This window comes from Hyperolius riggenbachi, chromosome 11 (assembly GCF_040937935.1).
Source record: "Hyperolius riggenbachi isolate aHypRig1 chromosome 11, aHypRig1.pri, whole genome shotgun sequence".
In the NCBI taxonomy this organism is placed as follows: Eukaryota; Metazoa; Chordata; class Amphibia; order Anura; family Hyperoliidae; genus Hyperolius; species Hyperolius riggenbachi.
Genome location: NC_090656.1, coordinates 172,350,851 through 172,371,612, shown reverse-complemented (window position 1 = coordinate 172,371,612; position 20,762 = coordinate 172,350,851). Strand labels below are relative to the sequence as shown.

General features: G+C 47.6%; 1 protein-coding gene across 10 annotated transcripts in view; it reads left to right on the top strand.

Moving 5' to 3' along the window:
- Nucleotides 1-20,762, top strand: part of LOC137538200 (uncharacterized) — a 448,115-nt gene that overhangs the window by 175,655 nt on the left and 251,698 nt on the right. For all 10 annotated transcript variants that reach the window (XR_011024708.1, XR_011024707.1, XM_068260237.1 and 7 more), the window contains 2 exons: nt 7,851-7,986; nt 16,315-16,468. Coding sequence is in view for 8 of the 10 variants with exons in the window: in XM_068260237.1 (XP_068116338.1) it covers nt 7,851-7,986; nt 16,315-16,468 (290 nt within the window). In the remaining 2 variants the exon portion in view is untranslated. The remainder of the gene's footprint in view (nt 1-7,850; nt 7,987-16,314; nt 16,469-20,762) is intronic.

Below are 20,762 nucleotides of genomic sequence, written 5' to 3'. Positions count from 1 at the left end.
CACCTCTATTGCGTACATTGCCAGTTTGTGCCAGGTGTCTAGCTTCGATACCCAATAGTTGAAGGGTGCAGGTGGATTGTTCAACACAGCTACGCCATCTGACATGTAGTCCTTGACCATCTTCTCCAGGCGATCGGTGTTGGAGGTGGATCTGCACGCTTGCTGTTCTGTGGGCTGCTGCATGGGTGTCAGAAAATTTTCCCACTCCAAGGACACTGCCGATACCATTCCCTTTTGGGCACTAGCTGCGGCTTGTGTTGTTTGCTGCCCTCCTGGTCGTCCGGGGTTTGCGGAAGTCAGTCTGTCGGCGTACAACTGGCTAGAGGAGGGGGAGGATGTCAATCTCCTCTCTAAAGTCTCCACAAGGGCCTGCTGGTATTCTTCCATTTTGACCTGTCTGACTCTTTCTTCAAGCAGTTTTGGAACATTGTGTTTGTACCGTGGATCCAGAAGGGTATAAACCCAGTAATTGGTGTTGTCCAGAATGCGCACAATGCGTGGGTCGCGTTCAATGCAGTCTAGCATGAATTGAGCCATGTGTGCCAGAGTCCTGCCAGAATCCTCATCATCCTCTTGTGAGTGTTGTGATAGTTGTTGTGATGCATCATAGTCGTCACCTTCTTCCTGGTCTGCTTTTGCTGACCATTCGCGCTGAATTGTGGAAGTCCAACGTGCACTGCTCTGGCCCTCGTCAGTGGTGGCAGGAAATTCCTGCTCCAACTCCAGCTGTTCCTCCTCCTCTTCTTCGTCATAGCTGCTGGGGCCAGCGTTTCCTGAGGCGGATGGCCTGATGTTGGTACCATCACGCTGATCGTTTTCTCCTTCAGATTCCCCCAGTTGCATCATGACGGCTGTTTCCTTAATTTTCAACATTGACTTCTTCAGTAAACACAGCAGTGGTATGGTAATGCTGACTGAAGAGTTGTCACTGCTCACAAGCAACGTGGATTGCTCAAAATTTTGGAGGACTTGGCAGAGGTCCAACATGTTGGCCCAATCGGATCCACAGAAGCTTGGCAGCTGTCCGGATGCGCCTCGGTACTGCGCCGTCATGTACTGGACCACTGCACTCTTCTGCTCGCAAAAGCGGGGTAGCATGTGCAGCGTAGAATTCCAGCGCGTAACAGCAAGCGATGGTGGGGGAGATTGAAGCGCTCTTGCATCTTGGCAAGTGCCCCCGAAGCAGTACTGGAATTTCTACAATGTTTGGCCACTCGTCGCACTTTCAACAGAAGATCGGCCACGCCTGGGTATGTCCTCAGGAACCGCTGAACTACTAGGTTCATCACGTGCGCCAGGCAAGGTATGTGTGTCAGCTTAGCCAACCTTAAAGCGCGAATGAGATTACTCCCATTATCACACACAACCATGCCCGGTTTCAGGTCCAGCGGTGCCAGCTACAAATCCGTCTGTTCCTTTATTCCCCTCCAAATTTCCTCCCCTGTGTGCTGCTTATCCCCAAGGCAGATCAGCTTCAGCAACGCTTGCTGACGCATGCCAACAGCTGTGCTGCACTGCTTCCACGATCCTACTGCTGCTGGGTTAGCGTTTCCGGATTAGGTACAGCTTTGAGATGCGTTGGAGGAGAAGGAGTCAGAGAGGTAGGTGCTGCTGTTGTTATCCAGTGGGAGGGACGGCGGTGCAGCTGTTTGCGGCGTGGGCAACACCCGCGCCGTAGCAGGTGAGGAATCGCTGCCAGGCTCCACAAGGTTCACCCAGTGCGCGGTAAGGGAGATGTATCGACCCCGGCCGAACGCACTCGTCCAGGTGTCAGTGGTGAGGTGAACCTTGCAGGCAACGGCATTCTTCAAGCTTCGGGTTATTTTGCTGACCACGTGCTCATGCAACTCAGGTACTGCAGAGCGCGCAAAGTGGTAGCGGCTGGGAACCACGTAACGTGGGATGGCCACTGACATCATGCCCTTGAAGCTGTTTGTCTCCACCACTCGATATGGCAGCATTTCGCAGGCCAGAAGCTTGGCTATGCTGGCTGTTACTGCCACGGCCCGGGGGTCATTTGCTGGCAATTTCCTCTTGCGCTCAAGCATCTCCGAGACAGACAACTGAACCGTAGGGCTGCACACTGAACGGCTGTTGGTTGTTCTGTTTGATGACTGGGAGACCTCAAGAGCACTATTCCGGAAAGTGACAGTGTCAGCGTCGTCTGATGTTTGTGAATGTTGTTGTGAACCACGCAATGGCTGGGCTACTGCTGCTGCTGAGGAGGGTCTGGTGGTGAGTCTGGTGACCCCAAGGGAGGCAGTGTTGCTGCTGGTACCCTGTCCTGGCGGCCACAGAGTGGGATGTTTGGATACCATGTGGCGGGTCATGCAGGTGGTGGAGAGGTTGTTAATATGTTTCCCCCTGCTCAGGCGGGTCTTGCACACCTTGCAAATCACCATGGTACCATCCTCACTGCAGTCTTCAAAGAAAGGCTAGACTTTGGAGCACCTGCCTTGCTGGCGATTTCTGTTTGCGCCTATTTTTTGTCTCACTTGAACTTCCACGCTTGTGGTGCCTGAAATTTCGCGCCGCCTACCTTGTGGCACAAGTCGAACTCGTGCAGCAGTGGGTTCTTCAACAGACTCATCTGTGCTGCTGCTACGACGGCGATGTTCTCCTTCACATACAAAATCTGGGTCTCTGTCAACATTGTCCATACCCTCCTTCTCCTCTTCCATCTCCTCAAACTCGTCATATGTGACTGTGGGCCGCCGCCGTGGAGTAGAGCTCCCCACAACAACCTCTGCGCAGCACACTCCAACGTCGTCTTCAAGATCTTCTCGGCCGACCTCCTGCAATTGAAACCCCTCCTGCCCAACTTGCTCTGGGATTTGGGTTTCCGAGTCCTCCTCGGACTCGCCTTGCATTTCAGTGCGCGGTGCATTTCCCACAGTCAATGGTTGTGAATCCGGGCACAAAATTTCTGGCAGTTCCATTGACCTTTGAAAGGTGGAAGTTTGTTGGGCTGGGAATAGCTCCTGCGAATACCCCATTGTGTCCTGAGGAAATTCTTCGGACTGGTTATTTGGCAGTTGTGTGCGTGGTGTTGCTGCCGGTTGTGTCTGCTTTGTGCCCACTGGCTCCTTGTTGTAACTGGCTGAGGACTCGGACCTCGTGCGTGATGTGCTGGTGCTGCTTAACCCACTGCTGGACGCTTGAGAGGTCATCCAATTAATTATCTGGTCCTGTTCTTTTGGATTTGTGAGGGTTGATTTCCTGGACAACATGGGCGGTATTGAGTGGGTTTTCTTCGGTTCTCCACTGTGGCCTGTACGTGAACCGTCAGGGGGAACACCTCTTCCCTTGCCCCTCCCTCTTTCACAGGATTTCTTCTTCATTTCACTTATCCGTAAAAGTACACGCTGACTGGCAGCAGTACAGTGGCAGTACAGAAATGCTATACAGTGGCGGGTGAGCGGTGTACTACTATTCCCAGCAGCGACACAGAGCACAATGCTATACAGTGGTGGGTGAGCGGTGTACTACTATTCCCAGCAGCGACACAGAGCACAATGCTATACAGTGGTGGGTGAGCGGTGTACTACTATTCCCAGCAGCGACACAGAGCACAATGCTATACAGTGGTGGGTGAGCGGTGTACTACTATTCCCAGCAGCGACACAGAGCACAATGCTATACAGTGGTGGGTGAGCGGTGTACTACTATTCCCAGCAGCGACACAGAGCACAATGCTATACAGTGGTGGGTGAGCGGTGTACTACTATTCCCAGCAGCGACACAGAGCACAATGCTATACAGGGTGAGCGGTGTACTACTGTTCCCAGCAGACACACAGAGTGGCAGTAAACACAATGCTATATAGTGTGGCTGAGCGGTGTACTACTATTCCCAGCAGCGACACAGAGCACAATGCTATACAGGGTGAGCGGTGTACTACTGTTCCCAGCAGAGACACAGAGTGTCAGTAAACACAATGCTATATAGTGTGGCTGAGCGGTGTACTACTATTCCCAGCAGCTACACAGAGCACAATGCTATACAGGGTGAGCGGTGTACTACTGTTCCCAGCAGAGACACAGAGTGGCAGTAAACACAATGCTATATAGTGTGGCTGAGCGGTGTACTACTATTCCCAGCAGCTACACAGAGCACAATGCTATACAGGGTGAGCGGTGTACTACTGTTCCCAGGAGAGAGACAGAGTGGCAGTAAACACAATGCTATATAGTGTGGCTGAGCGGTGTACTACTATTCCCAGCAGCGACACAGAGCACAATGCTATACAGGATGAGTGGTGTACTACTGTTCCCAGCAGACACACAGAGTGGCAGTAAACACAATGCTATATAGTGTGGCTGAGCGGTGTACTACTATTCCCAGCAGCGACACAATGACCAGGGGACCCTGGCTAGCCTGGCTGGAGAGAGAACTACCCTGCCTGCCTACCCAAAGCTAAACCCACAGACAAATGGCGGAGAAATGACGTGGATCGGGTATTTATTTACCCGAACCACATGACCCGTTCGGCCAATCAGAGCGCGTTCGGGTCCGAACCACGTGACCCGTTCGGCCAATCACAGCGCTAGCCGAACGTTCGGGTAACGTTCGGCCATGCGCTCTGAGTTCGGCCATATGGCCGAACAGTTTGGCCGAACACCATCAGGTGTTCGGCCGAACTCGAACATCACCCGAACAGGGTGATGTTCTGCAGAACCCGAACAGTGGCGAACACTGTTCGCCCAACACTACTCCCTGCACACTGCAAATCCGTTTTGTGATTCCGTTCCGATTCCGATTTTCAATTCCGATTTTCCCTGAATACATTCAACAGAAAAATGGTTCAAAAAATGCAGCATGCAATAAAGATTAAAAAGCCAATTTACTGCACAGGTGTGGTTTCAAAGCTGGTTGGTTAATTACTGTGGGTGTGTATTGAAAGCAAACATTCACATGGAGCCAATATTTTTGACCACCCCATTTTTACTATATTTGATAAAAAGCAAGCCTAAAAATGTATTTTATATTACAAATTGTACCAAAAGCTACTAAATAGCCCTGGTGAATGTTTGATTATATTAATTTTCATCAGTGCAAACATTGGGAAGAAGTTTAGGAAAATGTTCCATTATTCCTGGGGGCTTATAAGTTTAGCCTTAACTGTAATCGTGTGCAACTATTGTGGCTACTGGGATCACCATAAAGGTTACTAGTAATTATACAATCTTTTTTGTCCAGTCTTTCCATTATTATGTAGTATGAGGAATACCTCCCAACTTTTTGAGATAAGAAAGAGGGACACTTAAGCCACACCCCTAATAATCCCCTCAGCACACCCTTAGTCATGTATACCATAAAGAATTCATAAGAAAATATGAGGGGAGGGGGGGTGTTATAATTCAAACCACACTGGTCCTTTCTATCCTGACTCATTTTCATGCATATTATCAAATGAAAATAAGAAATGTATCAGTTTAGAGCAGGCATGGGCAAACTTGGCCCTCCAGCTGTTGAGGAACTACAAGTCCCACAATACATTGCATGAGTCTGACAGCCACAGTCATGACTCATAAAGGCAAACGCATTGTGGGATTTGTAGTTCCTTAACAGCTGGAGGGCCAAGTTTGCCCATGCCTGGTTTAGAGGATGAGAATAAAGTTTAGAGTCTATAAAACACATTTTTCAGAAAAAAAAATTCGTATATATTTATATAGGTGTGTGTGCACTGTGTGTGCACTGTGTGTGTGTGTGTGTGTGTGTGTGTGCACTGTGTGTGTGTGTGTGTGTGTGTGTGTGTGTGTGTGTGTGTGTGTGTGTGTGCACTGTGTGTGTGTGCACTGTGTGTGTGTGTGTGTGCACTGTGTGTGCACTGTGTGTGTGTGTGTGTGTGTGTGTGTGTGTGCACTGTGTGTGTGTGTGCACTGTGTGTGTGTGTGCACTGTGTGTGTGTGTGTGCACTGTGTGTGTGTGTGCACTGTGTGTGTGCGTACGTGTGTGTACGTGTGTGTGTGTGTGTGTGTGTGTGTGTGTGTGTGTGTGTGTGTGTGTGTGTGTGTGTGCTGTGTGTGTGTATGTGTATGTGTGTGTGTGTACGTGTACGTGTGTGTGTGTGTGTGTGTACGTGTGTGTGCACTGTGTGTGTACGTGTGTGTGCACTGTGTGTGTGTGTGTGTGTGTGTGTGTGTGTGTGTGTGTGCACTGTGTGTGTGTGTGTGTGCACTGTGTGTGTGTGTGTGTATGTGTGTGTGTGTGTACGTGTGTGTGCACTGTGTGTGTACGTGTGTGTACGTGTGTGTGTGTGTGTGTGTGTGTGTGTGTGTGTGTGTGTGTACGTGTGTGTGCACTGTGTGTGTACGTGTGTGTGCACTGTGTGTGTGTGTGTGTGTGCACTGTGTGTGTGTGTGTGTGCACTGTGTGTGTGTGTGTGTGCACTGTGTGTGTGTGTGTGCGTGTGTGTGTGTGTGTGTGCACTGTGTGTGTGTGTGTGTGTGTGTGTGTGTGTGTGTGTGTGTACGTGTGTGTGCACTGTGTGTGTACGTGTGTGTGCACTGCGTGTGTGTGTGTGTGCACTGTGTGTGTGTGTGTGTGTGCACTGTGTGTGTGTGTGTGTGTGTGTGTGTGCACTGTGTGTGTGTGTGTGCGTGCGTGTGTGTGTGTGTGTGTGCACTGTGTGTGTGTGTGTGCACTGTGTGTGTGTGTGTGTGTCTGTGTGTGTGTGTGTGTAGGTGTGTGTGTGTGTGTGTGTGTGTGTGTGTGTGTAGGTGTGTGTGTGTGTAGGTGTGTGTGTGTGTGTGTGTGTGTGTGTGTGTGTGTGTGTGTGCACTGTGTGTGTGTGTGTGTGTGTGTCTGTGTGTGTGTCTGTGTGTCTGTGTGTGTGTGTGTGTGTGTGTGTGTGTGTAGGTGTGTGTGTCTGTGTGTCTGTGTGTGTAGGTGTGTGTGTGTGTGTAGGTGTGTGTGTAGGTGTGTGTGTGTGTGTGTGTGTAGGTTTGTGCCCCTACCATGCCACATCAGAACCCACTGTTTATTACAATTTAAATGAAAATCATTCTTAGCAAGCTTAGTAAATAAGGCCGTTCATTCTTTTAATATCAGAAATTGATGGTTTAACACTATTGAGAGTTTCATATTTGCTACCATAATAGAAGACGTTTATTTACTGCATCCATATTAATCATTTGAAAATACAAGCTGCAATGGAATCATAAATGCAATTTAATCATAAGATGTTGCTGTTGGGCTGAATATATTCTGATAATGATATCAGTTTATCCACCCATAAGCTATGTAAGAGGCAGCTGTAGTGGGTACAGTAAACGAAAAAAAACCACAGAGACACCGGGAGCCCTTGTGGTGTATTATCTTTGGGCAAATGGTCTAAAAATAAGAGTAATAATACTCACAAGTGTGGGTTGCTGAAAAGGCAACCACTTGATTAAGCATGTGGGGAAAGCCCGTCCCCACTCGGTCTTTATGATGGGTGGTCGCAACTCCTTCAGAAAAAGTTTTTCACATCGGATTTGTTGTGAAAAGACAGTTATACAATAGTAACGAGGGGAGTAGGAGGCGCCCTTGTTGTGTATATTACATACATTAAACGTTTAACAGTATATGTAAGTTTCAGCCTACCTTATAAAAGGAGACTTCACTCGATAAAGGAAACAAGTGGTTTTATTAGGGATAGCACTTCGGACAGGCTATGTAAGAGTTTTCAGTCATCACTCCTGCAAGTTCCTAGTATACAACAGAAAAAGCTGCCTTGGTTTGTGACGCTTATATATCTTCCTTGCTGTGCCAGTGATAAATGATGGGAGAAACTTGCACAGTCACCAGGTGGTGCAGCTACAACTGGAGATTAAGCCAGTAACCTGTAATGTCATTATGTTGTCCAGGTATCCAACCAGGACTTACTGAACACTGTGATTACTCTCTATGATGTTTGCCTGCCTGATATTGGAGTGGAGAATATAAGAGATACTGTTTGCGAACGAGGGGCAAGGACTATACTTCTTCTTCGCAATTTTGAAGGTATGTATGCTGCTATTATTTTGCTGTACTTGAAAGTGGCCTGTTATATAAATATCCATTATCTCAGTGGTTTAGAGCTGGTAGCATTGTATGAGAAGGAGGCCCTGTAACCCGGGTCTTGAACAGCGCCATACCACTAGAAATGGGCCCTAGGACCCTGTGACATCAGTTTCTTTTGCTAAGATGGCATTTAAAGGCCTAGTTCATGTGGATTTTTATATAACTGCATTTAATAGAAATGTAAGTATGCAAAAATGTGAATATAAAAAGTTCTGGCTGCCAGTAGTCACCAGGAGTGCTGTGTAAACTGCTGCAGTCTCCACCTTCCCTTTCCCACCACCCAAAAGAGAAATTTTACCTGTCTGTAGTGACAAGTGTGACATCATGGAGGACAGGACCAACTACAGTCCTGACAGAAACCACGCCTCCTAAGGAGATGGCAGCTCATCCATTGGCTGCCAGTTACTAGAGAGACACGGTAACAGAAGGGATCACGGTTGGCTTTGCCCGTTTACACCATTACTGCCATCACTCTAGGAGACCGGGAACAGCAGACTGAAGGAACACAAGAAAGGGTTTCAGTGCCAGGGACTACCACCACTGACAGCAAGGCAGTCTTATACTGCAATATCATTTGTAATGCAACTTTTAAATCCTAAAATGTGCATAAATGTGTGCCTTAAATGCTCCTTAGATAATGATTGCTGCTAGTAGTATACGCATGATTCTATGAAACTGCAAGCTCCGCTCCACTGCCTGAATCTGCTATGTCAGTATATCTCCTGGGACTCACTGTTCCATGACCTGCAGTCTGTGTAATTTGCCTATATGTGCAGAGATTAAGCCACAGGCTACTATACCTGGAAATCAGTTACGTGACATAAACACTGTTTCCCAAAATGATTGTTAGTGACCATTTCAAGTGACAGTTTAGGGGAAATTGCTGTACTGGCAAGACTCTCAGCTTTTTGCTCAGTAGACAGTTCTGTTCTGTGATGATTAGTAGAGGGCAGTATAAGTGAGAGGTGCCCTGCTGTGGTGCCAACAACAGAATAATCATAGAATTGAGCTTTTGTGATCCAACACGATAAATCACTAATGGTGTTGTGAAGGACTTTGATAGACACCTGCACTCACACTAGACTTTCATCAGACACAATCATGAACACAAGGGGCCTGATTCACAAAGCGGTGATAACTCAGTTATCACGCCTAAAAGACTTTAGGCATGATAACCTTTGCACCACACTGGTGAAAAGCCAGCTTAGGCGTGATAAGTTTAGGTGTGATAAGTTTAGGTGTGATAAGTTTAGGCATGCTAAGTTTAGATAAGTGTAGATAGCATGCAAAGTCCCGCACGCAAAGCAGCGCCATTAAACTCTATGCGAAGTGCACCAGACTTTGCTAGCGCAAAACTTTTGATCAGCTGTGCACTGCGGTGCTAACGCAGTTGGTGCTTAAACTTATCATGCCTAAACTTATCACACCTAAACTTATCATGCCTAAACTTATCACACCTAAACTTATCACACCTAAACTTATCATGCCTAAACTGAGTTTAGGCGTGATAAGTCTTTTCACCAGCGTGCTAACTGTTAGCACCGCTTTGTGAATCAGGCCCAAGATGTTTTGAAAATAAAAAGTTGGTTAATTTCCTAAGAAGATGGAAGCTTCTGGATCCCCCAAAGCCTTCTGATGTCATCCTCAAGACTAATGCTGCTGCACAGGACCCTCTGAAAGTTTGTGACCACACTTCGCACCCCTTCGTACATGGGCTTTGGCTTACTGCTTGTCACGGTCAGTTACCTGTTCAGAGGAGGCGGCCAGTACGCACGGATACTGGCGGTCGTCCTGGTGGGTCTCGGCGGGGCGACCTGTCGGTGCTCACCAGTGTGCGCTGCGTTGCACGGCGTAGGCGTTGGCGTCAGGGGGCGCTGGCGTAGGCGTTGTGTGGCGTTGTGTGCACAAGGATGACTGCTGTGTATCTCCTGTTCTGGCGTTTGCGTGTGCGGGCGCTGCGCGTGCGGGCGCGTGCACGTCTGGGCGTGCGCGCGTGCGTGCGCGTGCGTGCGCGCATCTGCGCATGCGCGCGCGGCGTGGTGTGCGGTGCGCAGGCGCGCGCGGCGCGTCATGCTGTGCGCGCCAAGGAGGCCTATTTAAGTCTGGAGAGTGCATTGCCTCCTTGCTGTAGTATTGCAGCAGGTGTGTGTACTCCCGTGCCGTGACTTATAGTCTGTCTTTGTGTTACCCCGGAATCCTGACCTCGGCTTGTCTGACTGCCCGCCTGTTGATGAATCCTGCCTGCCTGACTACCCGCTCTGTTGCCGAACTCTGCCTGTCCGACTACCCGCTCTGTTGCCGACCTCTGCCTGCTCCGACTACCCGCTCTGTTGCCGAACTCCGCCCGTCTGAGAACCCGCTCTGTTGTCGACTCCTGCTTGTCCTAGGATTTACCTTGCTACTGTCCACGCTGGTCGTTGAGTCCTTGCACCACCCGACTCCGGCCAGGGGAGTGCCGCGGTTCCCGTCTGCTCAGCTCCTCATCGGATCCTGCGAGCACTCCTGCTTCCTGCACACCCTAGTGCTCCTGTTCCCACTCCAGAAGTACTGGGTGTCAAGCCGCAAGAGTTGCTACCCTCAGCACAACGGTCTCCTCTGCTACCAGGTCAGTGACATAATACTACAGCCAACAATGGAGACCGCTGAGGTAGCAACGGTTCTAACCACCCTCTGTAATCAGATGGCCGCACTGACAGATGCCCTGAAGGAGCTCCAAGCAGGCCACCAACGGCTGGAAGGCCGCATGGACACCCTCGCAGCAGCTGCACCCAGGCAGGCGCCTGCCCCTGCCGTAGCACCACAAGCACAAGCACCAGCAGCAGGCAACCTTGCTCCTGTACCTGCTCCACTAGCCCCTGAACCTCGAGTTCCCATACCGGAACGGTTTTCTGGAGACAGATCGAAATTTCAAGCCTTTAAACATGCCTGCCAGCTTTATTTCTCTCTGCAGCCACGTACTTTTTCCCATGAGGAGGTAAAGGTGGGCTTTATTATTTCATTACTCCAGGGAGATCCTCAGACTTGGGCTCACAGGTTGATGGATCAAGAACACCCTGCTTTAGCATCAACAGAAGCCTTTTTCACCCACATGGCAGTATTATATGATGACCCACAGCGACAGGCCACAGCCGAAATAGGATTAAGTAAATTACGTCAAGGTCGAAGACCAGTAGAGGAGTACACTTCCGAGTTCCGCAGATGGTCAGCGGATACAGACTGGAATGAGGGTGCATTGAAACACCAGTACCGCCTTGGACTATCTGAAACCTTAAAAGATGAACTGGCTCGGGTGGGAATACCAGCTACTCTTGATGCCTTGATTGATCTGGCAATCCAGATTGATCGTCGGCTACGGGAGCGACAAATGGAAAAAGCAGCAGGCAACTCCTCCCGTGCACTCTGGGTTCCTGCTTTTCCTTCTTCTTCTGGCGCAGCTCCTACTACAACGATGGATCCGGAGGAACCAATGCAGTTAGGGGTTATGCGTTCTCCTGTATCGGCCGAGGAAAAGAACAGAAGAAGGCAAGGGAACCTATGCTTTTACTGGGGAGCTGCTGGTCACTTGATCAAGATGTGCCCGGTCCGACCCATGGGTAAGGTTTATTCATCTAGAAGTCTATCTTCTAGCTGCCTCCCCAAGTTTAGCAATCATCTGACCATTCCTGTTTCATTTCAGTTCCCAGGAAGAATCATTAGAACCACCGCCATCATTGACTCCGGAGCCTGCAGTTGTTTCATGGACCTTTCATTCGCCACCCATCATCAGTTTCCAATGCAGCCCCGCAAAGAACCACTTCACATTCACTTAGCTGACGGATCAACCGTCTGTTCAGGGCCAGTCACTATGGAAACAGTTCCCACCAGCACTTTTCTCCTCGATACTCACCATGAATTACTTAAATTTGACCTTCTAGCTTCACCAATGTTTCCGGTAATCTTAGGACTACCCTGGCTTCAGGCACACAACCCACGTATCAATTGGTCCTCAGGAGTCATCTCTTTCGATTCAGTCTACTGTGGAAGTTGCTGTTTACCTGCTAACCCAATCACTTCTGGCTCGCTGTTATGTACGTCAGAAAGACTTCAAGAAATCGTTCCATCCCAGTACCATGAGTACCTCGATGTCTTTGATAAAAAAAGGGCAGATTGTCTACCCCCTCATCGACCGTATGATTGCCCGATTGACTTAGTTCCAGGATCCAGGATTCCGTTTGGGCGTATGTTTCCCCTATCCGACCCGGAACAAGAAACACTTAAACTTTATATTGAAGAGAACCTTAAAAAAGGATTTATCAGGCCCTCCATCTCTCCAGCAGGAGCAGGAATCTTTTTTGTTCAAAAGAAAGACAAAACACTAAGACCCTGCATAGACTATCGGGAGCTTAATAAAGTGACTATCAAAAATCGTTACCCACTACCTCTGGTTCCAGAACTTTTCCAGAAGCTCCGTGAAGCCAGAATTTTTTCCAAATTGGATTTAAGGGGAGCATATAATCTGGTTAGAATAAGAGCCGGAGACGAGTGGAAAACTGCCTTCAGGTCACGATATGGACATTTCGAATATTTGGTTATGCCATTTGGGCTCTGCAACGCCCCGGCGACCTTTCAGTATTTTATAAACGACGTGTTGAGAGACTTTATCGATCAATTTATAATAGTTTATTTAGACGATATCCTAGTATTTTCAGCCTCATTGGAGGAGCACCGCCATCAGGTCTGTCAGGTACTATCCCGCCTTAGACAACATAATCTGTTCGTTAAAGCCGAAAAGTGTGAGTTTGAGAAGAAGGTTATACAGTTCCTAGGACTTATCATTTCAAACGAAGGATTTACGATGGATCCACAGAAGATCCAGGCAATCCTGGACTGGCCAGCTCCTTCTAACCGAAAGGCAGTTCAGAGGTTTGTGGGATTTGCCAACTTCTATCGCAGATTTATTAAAAACTTTTCCGCAATTATTCTTCCCATCACTCAACTCACACGGCAGAATAGTCACTTCATATGGAATGAAGAGGCTCAGGCGGCATTTGATAAGCTTAAGCAACATTTCACATCTGCTCCTGTTCTCAGACATCCGGACCCGGCACTGGCCTTTGTGTTAGAAGTGGACGCATCCGATTCTGCGGTAGGGGCAGTGCTATCACAAAGACAGGGAATCAGGGCTTTGCTACATCCAGTGGCATTCTATTCAAGAAAACTGTCTGAAGCGGAGAGGAATTACGATGTGGGGGACAGAGAGTTACTGGCTATCAAGGTCGCATTAGAGGAGTGGAGATACCTTCTGGAAGGGGCAGCCCAGCCTATACTTATTTTTACAGATCACCGGAACCTCGAATACCTAAAGACCGCCAAGAGGTTGAATCCAAGGCAGGCCAGGTGGGCTCTTTTCTTCTCACGATTTACATTCCACATCACCTACAGACCAGGTTCAAAGAACACAAAACCAGACGCCTTATCCCGTATGTTTCCAGAAGATGAGAATCCGAGCACACCCGATACAATCTTATCCGATCAGAACTTCTTGATTATTCAACCAGCCCTAATTAACCAGCTCCGTCAGGCATCAACCGGCCCATCAGAAGTCATCAAGGATTCTTTGGAAGAAAGGGAGGGCCTGTGGTGGTTCGGTAACAGGATGTTTGTGCCAGAAGAATTGCGGCACATAGTCCTCGAATCCTGTCATGATCACGTACTGGCAGGTCATTTTGGTGTCACGAAGACTCAGGATCTGGTGCAACGCTCATTCTGGTGGCCCAAGCTTAAAAGAGATTGCAGGTTATACGTAACCGCCTGTCCCGTATGCTGTCGATTTAAAGGATCAAAGTTTAAACCTTGGGGTCTACTTAACCCACTGCCAGTACCACCCAGACCCTGGCACTCCATTTCTATGGATTTTATTGTGGAATTGCCAAGATCAGAGAACTGTAATACCATCTTTGTGGTTGTTGATCGTCTGTCCAAGATGGCGCACTTCTTACCTATGGAAGGTACTCCTTCAGCGCAAAGGACAGCTGAAGTCTTTATTAAAGAAATTGTGCGCCTCCATGGGGTTCCAGCCGACATCATCTCGGACAGGGGGACACAGTTCACATCTCGGTTTTGGAAAGCCTTGTGCAAATCTCTGAACATTCAGCTACACTTCTCATCTGCGTATCACCCACAGTCAAATGGCCAGACAGAACGCACCAACCAGACATTAGAACAGTACTTGAGATGTTTCTTATCATCAACACAAGACAACTGGGTCCAACTCCTGCCATTAGCCGAATTCGCTTATAACAATTCCATTCATTCAAGTACACAACAATCTCCATTTTTCGCAAATTATGGGTTCCATCCGTCATTTCTGCCAAACATGTTTTCAGAGACATTAGTACCTGCTTCCGACAGTTTGATCAAGACGTTACAGGAAAATAACCTGACCTTGCAACAAACCATGGCTCAAGCTCAGGAAAATTACAAGAGGAAGGCTGATCGTCACAGAAGAGACAGTCCAGACTTTAAAGTGGGGGATCCAGTCTGGTTATCTACTGTAAATCTCAAGTTGGCCTGTCCTTCCAAGAAGCTGGGTCCTAAGTTCATTGGACCATTTCCTATCAAAAGGAAGATAGGACCGGTGGCTTTTGAACTGGAGCTCCCTGATAATCTTAAGATTCATCCTGTATTTCATACGGCATTACTAAAACCTACCACTATGGACCCTTTTTCTGGTAGAGCAATGAATCCACCACCACCGATCTTAGTGGAAGGAGAAGAGGAGTATGAGGTGGAAGCAATCTTGGACGCCAGAAGAAGGTACAATCAAATCCAGTATCTCATCAAGTGGAAGGGATATGGCATTGAAGAGAGTTCTTGGGAATCAGCAGTCAACGTCCATGCCACCCATCTGGTTAACCAGTTTCATAAGGATTTCCCAGAGAAGCCAGGCACTAAGGGCATCCGGAGGCTGCCTCTAGAGGGGGGGCATTGTCACGGTCAGTTACCTGTTCAGAGGAGGCGGCCAGTACGCACGGATACTGGCGGTCGTCCTGGTGGGTCTCGGCGGGGCGACCTGTCGGTGCTCACCAGTGTGCGCTGCGTTGCACGGCGTAGGCGTTGGCGTCAGGGGGCGCTGGCGTAGGCGTTGTGTGGCGTTGTGTGCACAAGGATGACTGCTGTGTATCTCCTGTTCTGGCGTTTGCGTGTGCGGGCGCTGCGCGTGCGGGCGCGTGCACGTCTGGGCGTGCGCGCGTGCGTGCGCGTGCGTGCGCGCATCTGCGCATGCGCGCGCGGCGTGGTGTGCGGTGCGCAGGCGCGCGCGGCGCGTCATGCTGTGCGCGCCAAGGAGGCCTATTTAAGTCTGGAGAGTGCATTGCCTCCTTGCTGTAGTATTGCAGCAGGTGTGTGTACTCCCGTGCCGTGACTTATAGTCTGTCTTTGTGTTACCCCGGAATCCTGACCTCGGCTTGTCTGACTGCCCGCCTGTTGATGAATCCTGCCTGCCTGACTACCCGCTCTGTTGCCGAACTCTGCCTGTCCGACTACCCGCTCTGTTGCCGACCTCTGCCTGCTCCGACTACCCGCTCTGTTGCCGAACTCCGCCCGTCTGAGAACCCGCTCTGTTGTCGACTCCTGCTTGTCCTAGGATTTACCTTGCTACTGTCCACGCTGGTCGTTGAGTCCTTGCACCACCCGACTCCGGCCAGGGGAGTGCCGCGGTTCCCGTCTGCTCAGCTCCTCATCGGATCCTGCGAGCACTCCTGCTTCCTGCACACCCTAGTGCTCCTGTTCCCACTCCAGAAGTACTGGGTGTCAAGCCGCAAGAGTTGCTACCCTCAGCACAACGGTCTCCTCTGCCACCAGGTCAGTGACACTGCTCATACATGACGGAGAGCGCGGCCATAATAACATATCCGACAAGCTCTTGTCAGATATGTTCACAGTGTCCGTGCGTGGCAATGGTGGGGGTAAGGAGGACACCGAAAGTCCTAGGTAAGTATCTCACTTTTTTTTCTTTTATTAAACTGCCCCGGGTTTACTCTAAACCCAATTTACCTCTATCAGCTGCCAGAAACGCAAGTATGAATTTTCAAAGAGAGTTTTGTTTACTATGTAATAGGAATATTTGTGGGTTTTGACACAGCAGGCCATCTAGAGAGAGAAGGATAGACATTTTCCTCTTAACCTTTAAACCAGCATGGGGGAATAAAGGTCCATGCTTACAGGGTCCGATGTAAACTAGTACAAAAGGAAAACCTCTATTCTTAAATGTTGTTTGTTTTATTGTAGATGTGCTGAAGGAGTACCAAGACAATCTCTGGCCTGACGTTGATGTGAAATCATCTCCTGTTGAAGGTGAAAGTAATGGAAGGGGTATGAGCAAGTTTACAGCTGTGTTCAGTGATTCCGAGAGCGAGGAAGAGCAGGACTCGGATTCAGAAGTGTAAGATCATCCTCAGATATTATTTTAGAAGTGTTGCTAATGTTAATATGCCTAAAGCCTCATACCCACAGATGAGGAAGTTTGAGGCATAGGCTAGCAAATTGGACAACATGCAGTGCACAACAGAGTGGCTTCTGGCAGGCAGACAACGTGGGGGGGGCACTCCATCATGGGAGGGGGCACTGGGCACTGCTGTCGGATTTGGTCCTTAACAACTGCCTCCTCCTCCTCTTCATTCATTTAGTCGACTCTGACTCTTTGTTACCATTCCGGTTTCCTTTGGGGGGGGGGGGCAATGTTAACTAGAATGGGCTGCCATTATCTGCTCCAGCCGCCTCACCTGAGTTTAATCCAGTGTGCACATTTAGCTTTAAGGTAAGCACACACCGCATACTTTCCTCACCAGAACTGGTTCTTTGTGATTGTGTTGGAGACGATCTACTTAGTGAACAGGTGTCATCTGACATTGGATCCTTCTGCATCAGTATCCTTGACCAACAGCTGTTGGTATTTCTATTTGTGGGATACTGCCTGCTCACTGTTCCTCTTCTTTCACCATAGAAAACATGCTACTTGTCACATAAGCCATACAATGATTGTTAAAGTTAATCTAAACTCAGAAATTCCTCTCTACTCTAAAAGATTAGGCACAGCATGATAACATTTAAGGGAAAATAATGTGTTTATTACAAATTACTGAAATCCTAAAAAAAAAAAAAAAAACTGAAGTTTTAACTGTATTCACTTTCAGGGAGTACAGAAAGGGTTTTGCCTTTTTTCCTGTACGTGCAGAACCTTGGTCCTCTCTGTAGAAGCAGTTCTACACCCAACCTTACCAGGGGATAATAATAATAAGCATCCTCTTTATTAGAGGAAGTTAGGCTACCATGTTTTAGCCATACTGTTTGTCATGGAAGAGCCGTGAGACCAGAAATCGCAATCGGTTGCCTGAACCAATTGTCGTTGCATTGCGAGATCAACATTTGATGTCATGGGGGGTCTTCTTTTGGAAATCTAGCTTTCATAGCTGCTAGAGGAAGTATGTTCATGAAGCCTTTTGCCTGTGACTTGTTAATTAGCCAGAGGTGTGAAACCCTAGCTGGAATCCTGGTGTAAAACTCAAAGGTTGTTCTAACTGGTCACGCTTAGATGATAATTAACACACCAAAAGGTGGCTTTCATCCAGGGGAGGCCAAAGGAAGCTAGCTCCACAGGAGTCCACTGAAGAACTCAGACACAGTGGCACTGCTGGGGAACAGATTTAAATGCATGTGGTTTATGATTTCTGTCTGTTAAATGAAAACCATGTAGAGCACAGCTATGAAATTCATATAGACTTATTTGTTAAAATCTGCCCAATGTGCTGATATAAAATTCATAACAATAACCCGTCCGGTTATTGGTGTACGACCCTTCCTAGGGACAGGACAGCCTAACGCACTCATGCAAGATGTCATATTAATCGGTATTTTCTGACAATTATGAATCCGCTGTCCGCCTAAATATGACATTTATCATTTATAAGTTACAGTGTTTTACAATTTAAGCTCAAAATTCCCCTAGGAGGAGGTGTGCTGTCATTGGTGGTTAATTCAGAGGGGGTAGGCATTGCCACCCCCCCAAACCAGCTTCATCAAAAGCACATTGCCAGCAGGCAGACTTCAGTCCTCCATCTTAACATCATCTGGATTACAACTAGACCTGCTGCTGGGCAGAGGACCACCCAGCAGCCATTTATCTCTATTATTTATCTCTATAATTCTTGATTTTATTTATATTGTATTTATAATAAACGACGCTAACGTCATTTATTTGTTCGGCTACACCTATTATTCAGCAACACAAATCTGAACCCTGGCTTCTGAAGAGTCGCTACTATTGTGGATAGCTAGATACAATAGAGTGTGTTTAACTGTTTTCTATTTGCAGGTCTAGAGTCAGCCAGTCAGTGGGCTCCTCTGTCCCATGGTAACAGAGGTGGTGGCAGTTATACCCTGAAATAGTGTGTGAATTGTATTATCGAAACTCACAAGCTACCTCCTAGTCGGTCTGCTGCCAAATTTCCAGCGGTTTCCGTGCACCGATTGTGACCACAGATTGCATGGTCTGTGTGCTGAAACCGATTGGAAGGCATTGTGCGGTCCGGCCACTAGAGCGCGTGTGACATTGTTTTTCCCCAAATACAAGACAGTGTCTAATGTTAATCCACCCCCCAAAAAAAGGGGTAGACGCTTTATTAGGGTGTGGGAAGTGTGCAGTCTCTTACCGCACCTCCATTGTGGCTGTGTCCCCCTCTATTTGCATATATTGGCTCTGCTTTCATAGCTGTGACCCATCTCCACACTGGCTCCATGACTGCGCTCCCCTCTGTCGGAATGAATGTGTTTGCATGTGCTAATGTGTCCCCGGCGCACATTGATTATCACAGAGCGCAATCACGGAGCCTGTGCGGAGATGAGTCAGCGCCGATCAGCCATGAAAATGGAGCCGTTATACGTGAATGGAAGGGGTGGCGCAGCCACAAGGGAGGAGCAATAAGAGACTGCACACCTCCCCATATTTTCAGGGGAGGACTTATATTTCTAACATGCTTAAAATATAAGCTAGGGCTTATTTTTGGGTGAAATCTTATTTTAGGGGAAACACTGTAGTAGTAGTCAAAATTATAGGTCAATATTTCACACCTGGTACAAAGTGTAAACAGAAAACCAGTAAGAGAGTGAGAGAAATTCAGTATTAACAAGACAGACTTGTGATAACAGGCATAACTTATTAAACCGTTTGTGTACCAAAATATCAGGAACAATTTGCAGATAAAATACTCCCTATACTATACTTGTGCAAAACTGGTAATTTGTATTGTTTCCCCAAAAATAAGCCCTAGCATGAATTTTCAGGATTTTTGGGAATGCTTGAAATAAAGTATAAGTCCTGTTTCAAAAATAAACCCTAGATACAGTTCATAAAACAGTCAATGTAAATAGTGTATAGGCAGCTCTGGTATACGTGTTAAAAAAATAAAATCAATTGGCAATAGAATGCAGCAGGACAGATACTGTAGACCTTTCACCAAGGAAAGCAAACTTCCCCATAGTACAAAGAAAAAGTCAGGCAATGGAGTCACAAGAGATTTATGATGGAATTCAGGCAGAGCCGGGACAAGGTCCTCCAGCACTCAAGGCTGTGACACCAAAATGCACCCCCCCATCCCTCCCACCCCAGCCATCATACACTGATTTCACCCCGCCCCCCTCCCCCCCAAAACACCTAAATCTCTAGTCATCTGGCTTGCAGTCACTGCTGTGTATGCCCTATTTTGTTATTTCGTTTTTCTTCAAACACAAGTAGGGGAATGATAGCTGGATGAGGTGTGCACCCCCTCCTACACTGCGCCCTGAGGCTGAAGCCTCTATCGCTTCTGCCTCGGTCTGGCTTTGAATTCAGGGTTATGAGAGTAATAATGATGTTTCAGAAGGGGATGACGACTGGATTTGCATAAATGTTGAATTTTTTTTTTTGTTCAAGAATAAATGTGGATTGTTGTTAAAAATAAGACATCCCCTGAAAATAAGCCCTAACATATATTTTGAAGCAGAAATGAATATAAGACCCTGTCTTATTTTTAGGGAAACATGGTACATATTGACATGTGTAAGTCCAGTATACCATGGAATAAATGTGAAGTATACCGGATTTAGAATGTGCACACAGTCTGCTGGCCTCTGGCACAATTAACAATTAAATCTTTATAAACGGGAAGCTCCTAGATTGATGAGGGGATTGTCACACCCCTATAGACATCCAATCAATACAAAACGACTCCAACTGAACTTGACCCTTTCGGGAATGATTTCCAATTTATTTCAGCAATTATAGTTGCAGTTATAGAGCAACAAACCAGGGCTTGATAAAGGGCACCTAGCCTGAAAGGTTGTGCTGGTTTGTTGCTAGGTAACCAGATCTATATTAGCTGAAATAAATTTAAAATCCTTCCTGAAAAGTGTTGTTTGTTGGAGTCCTTTTGCATTGATTGGATGTCTATAGGGGTGTGACCAGCCCTTCACCAACCTGGGAGTTTCCCGTTTACAGAGACTTGATTGTGCCAGAGGCCATCAGACTGTGTGCGCACTCTAAATCCAGTATACTTTACATTTATTCCAACAAAGTGCATCTCTGCATCTTCAATAAATATATTGAGCATAGGAAATACATTATTAGAAACCACTGACACTAATTTTAATAATAATTTAATAGGATTGTGAAATCTGCAATAAATATACATTTGTAAGGGCCA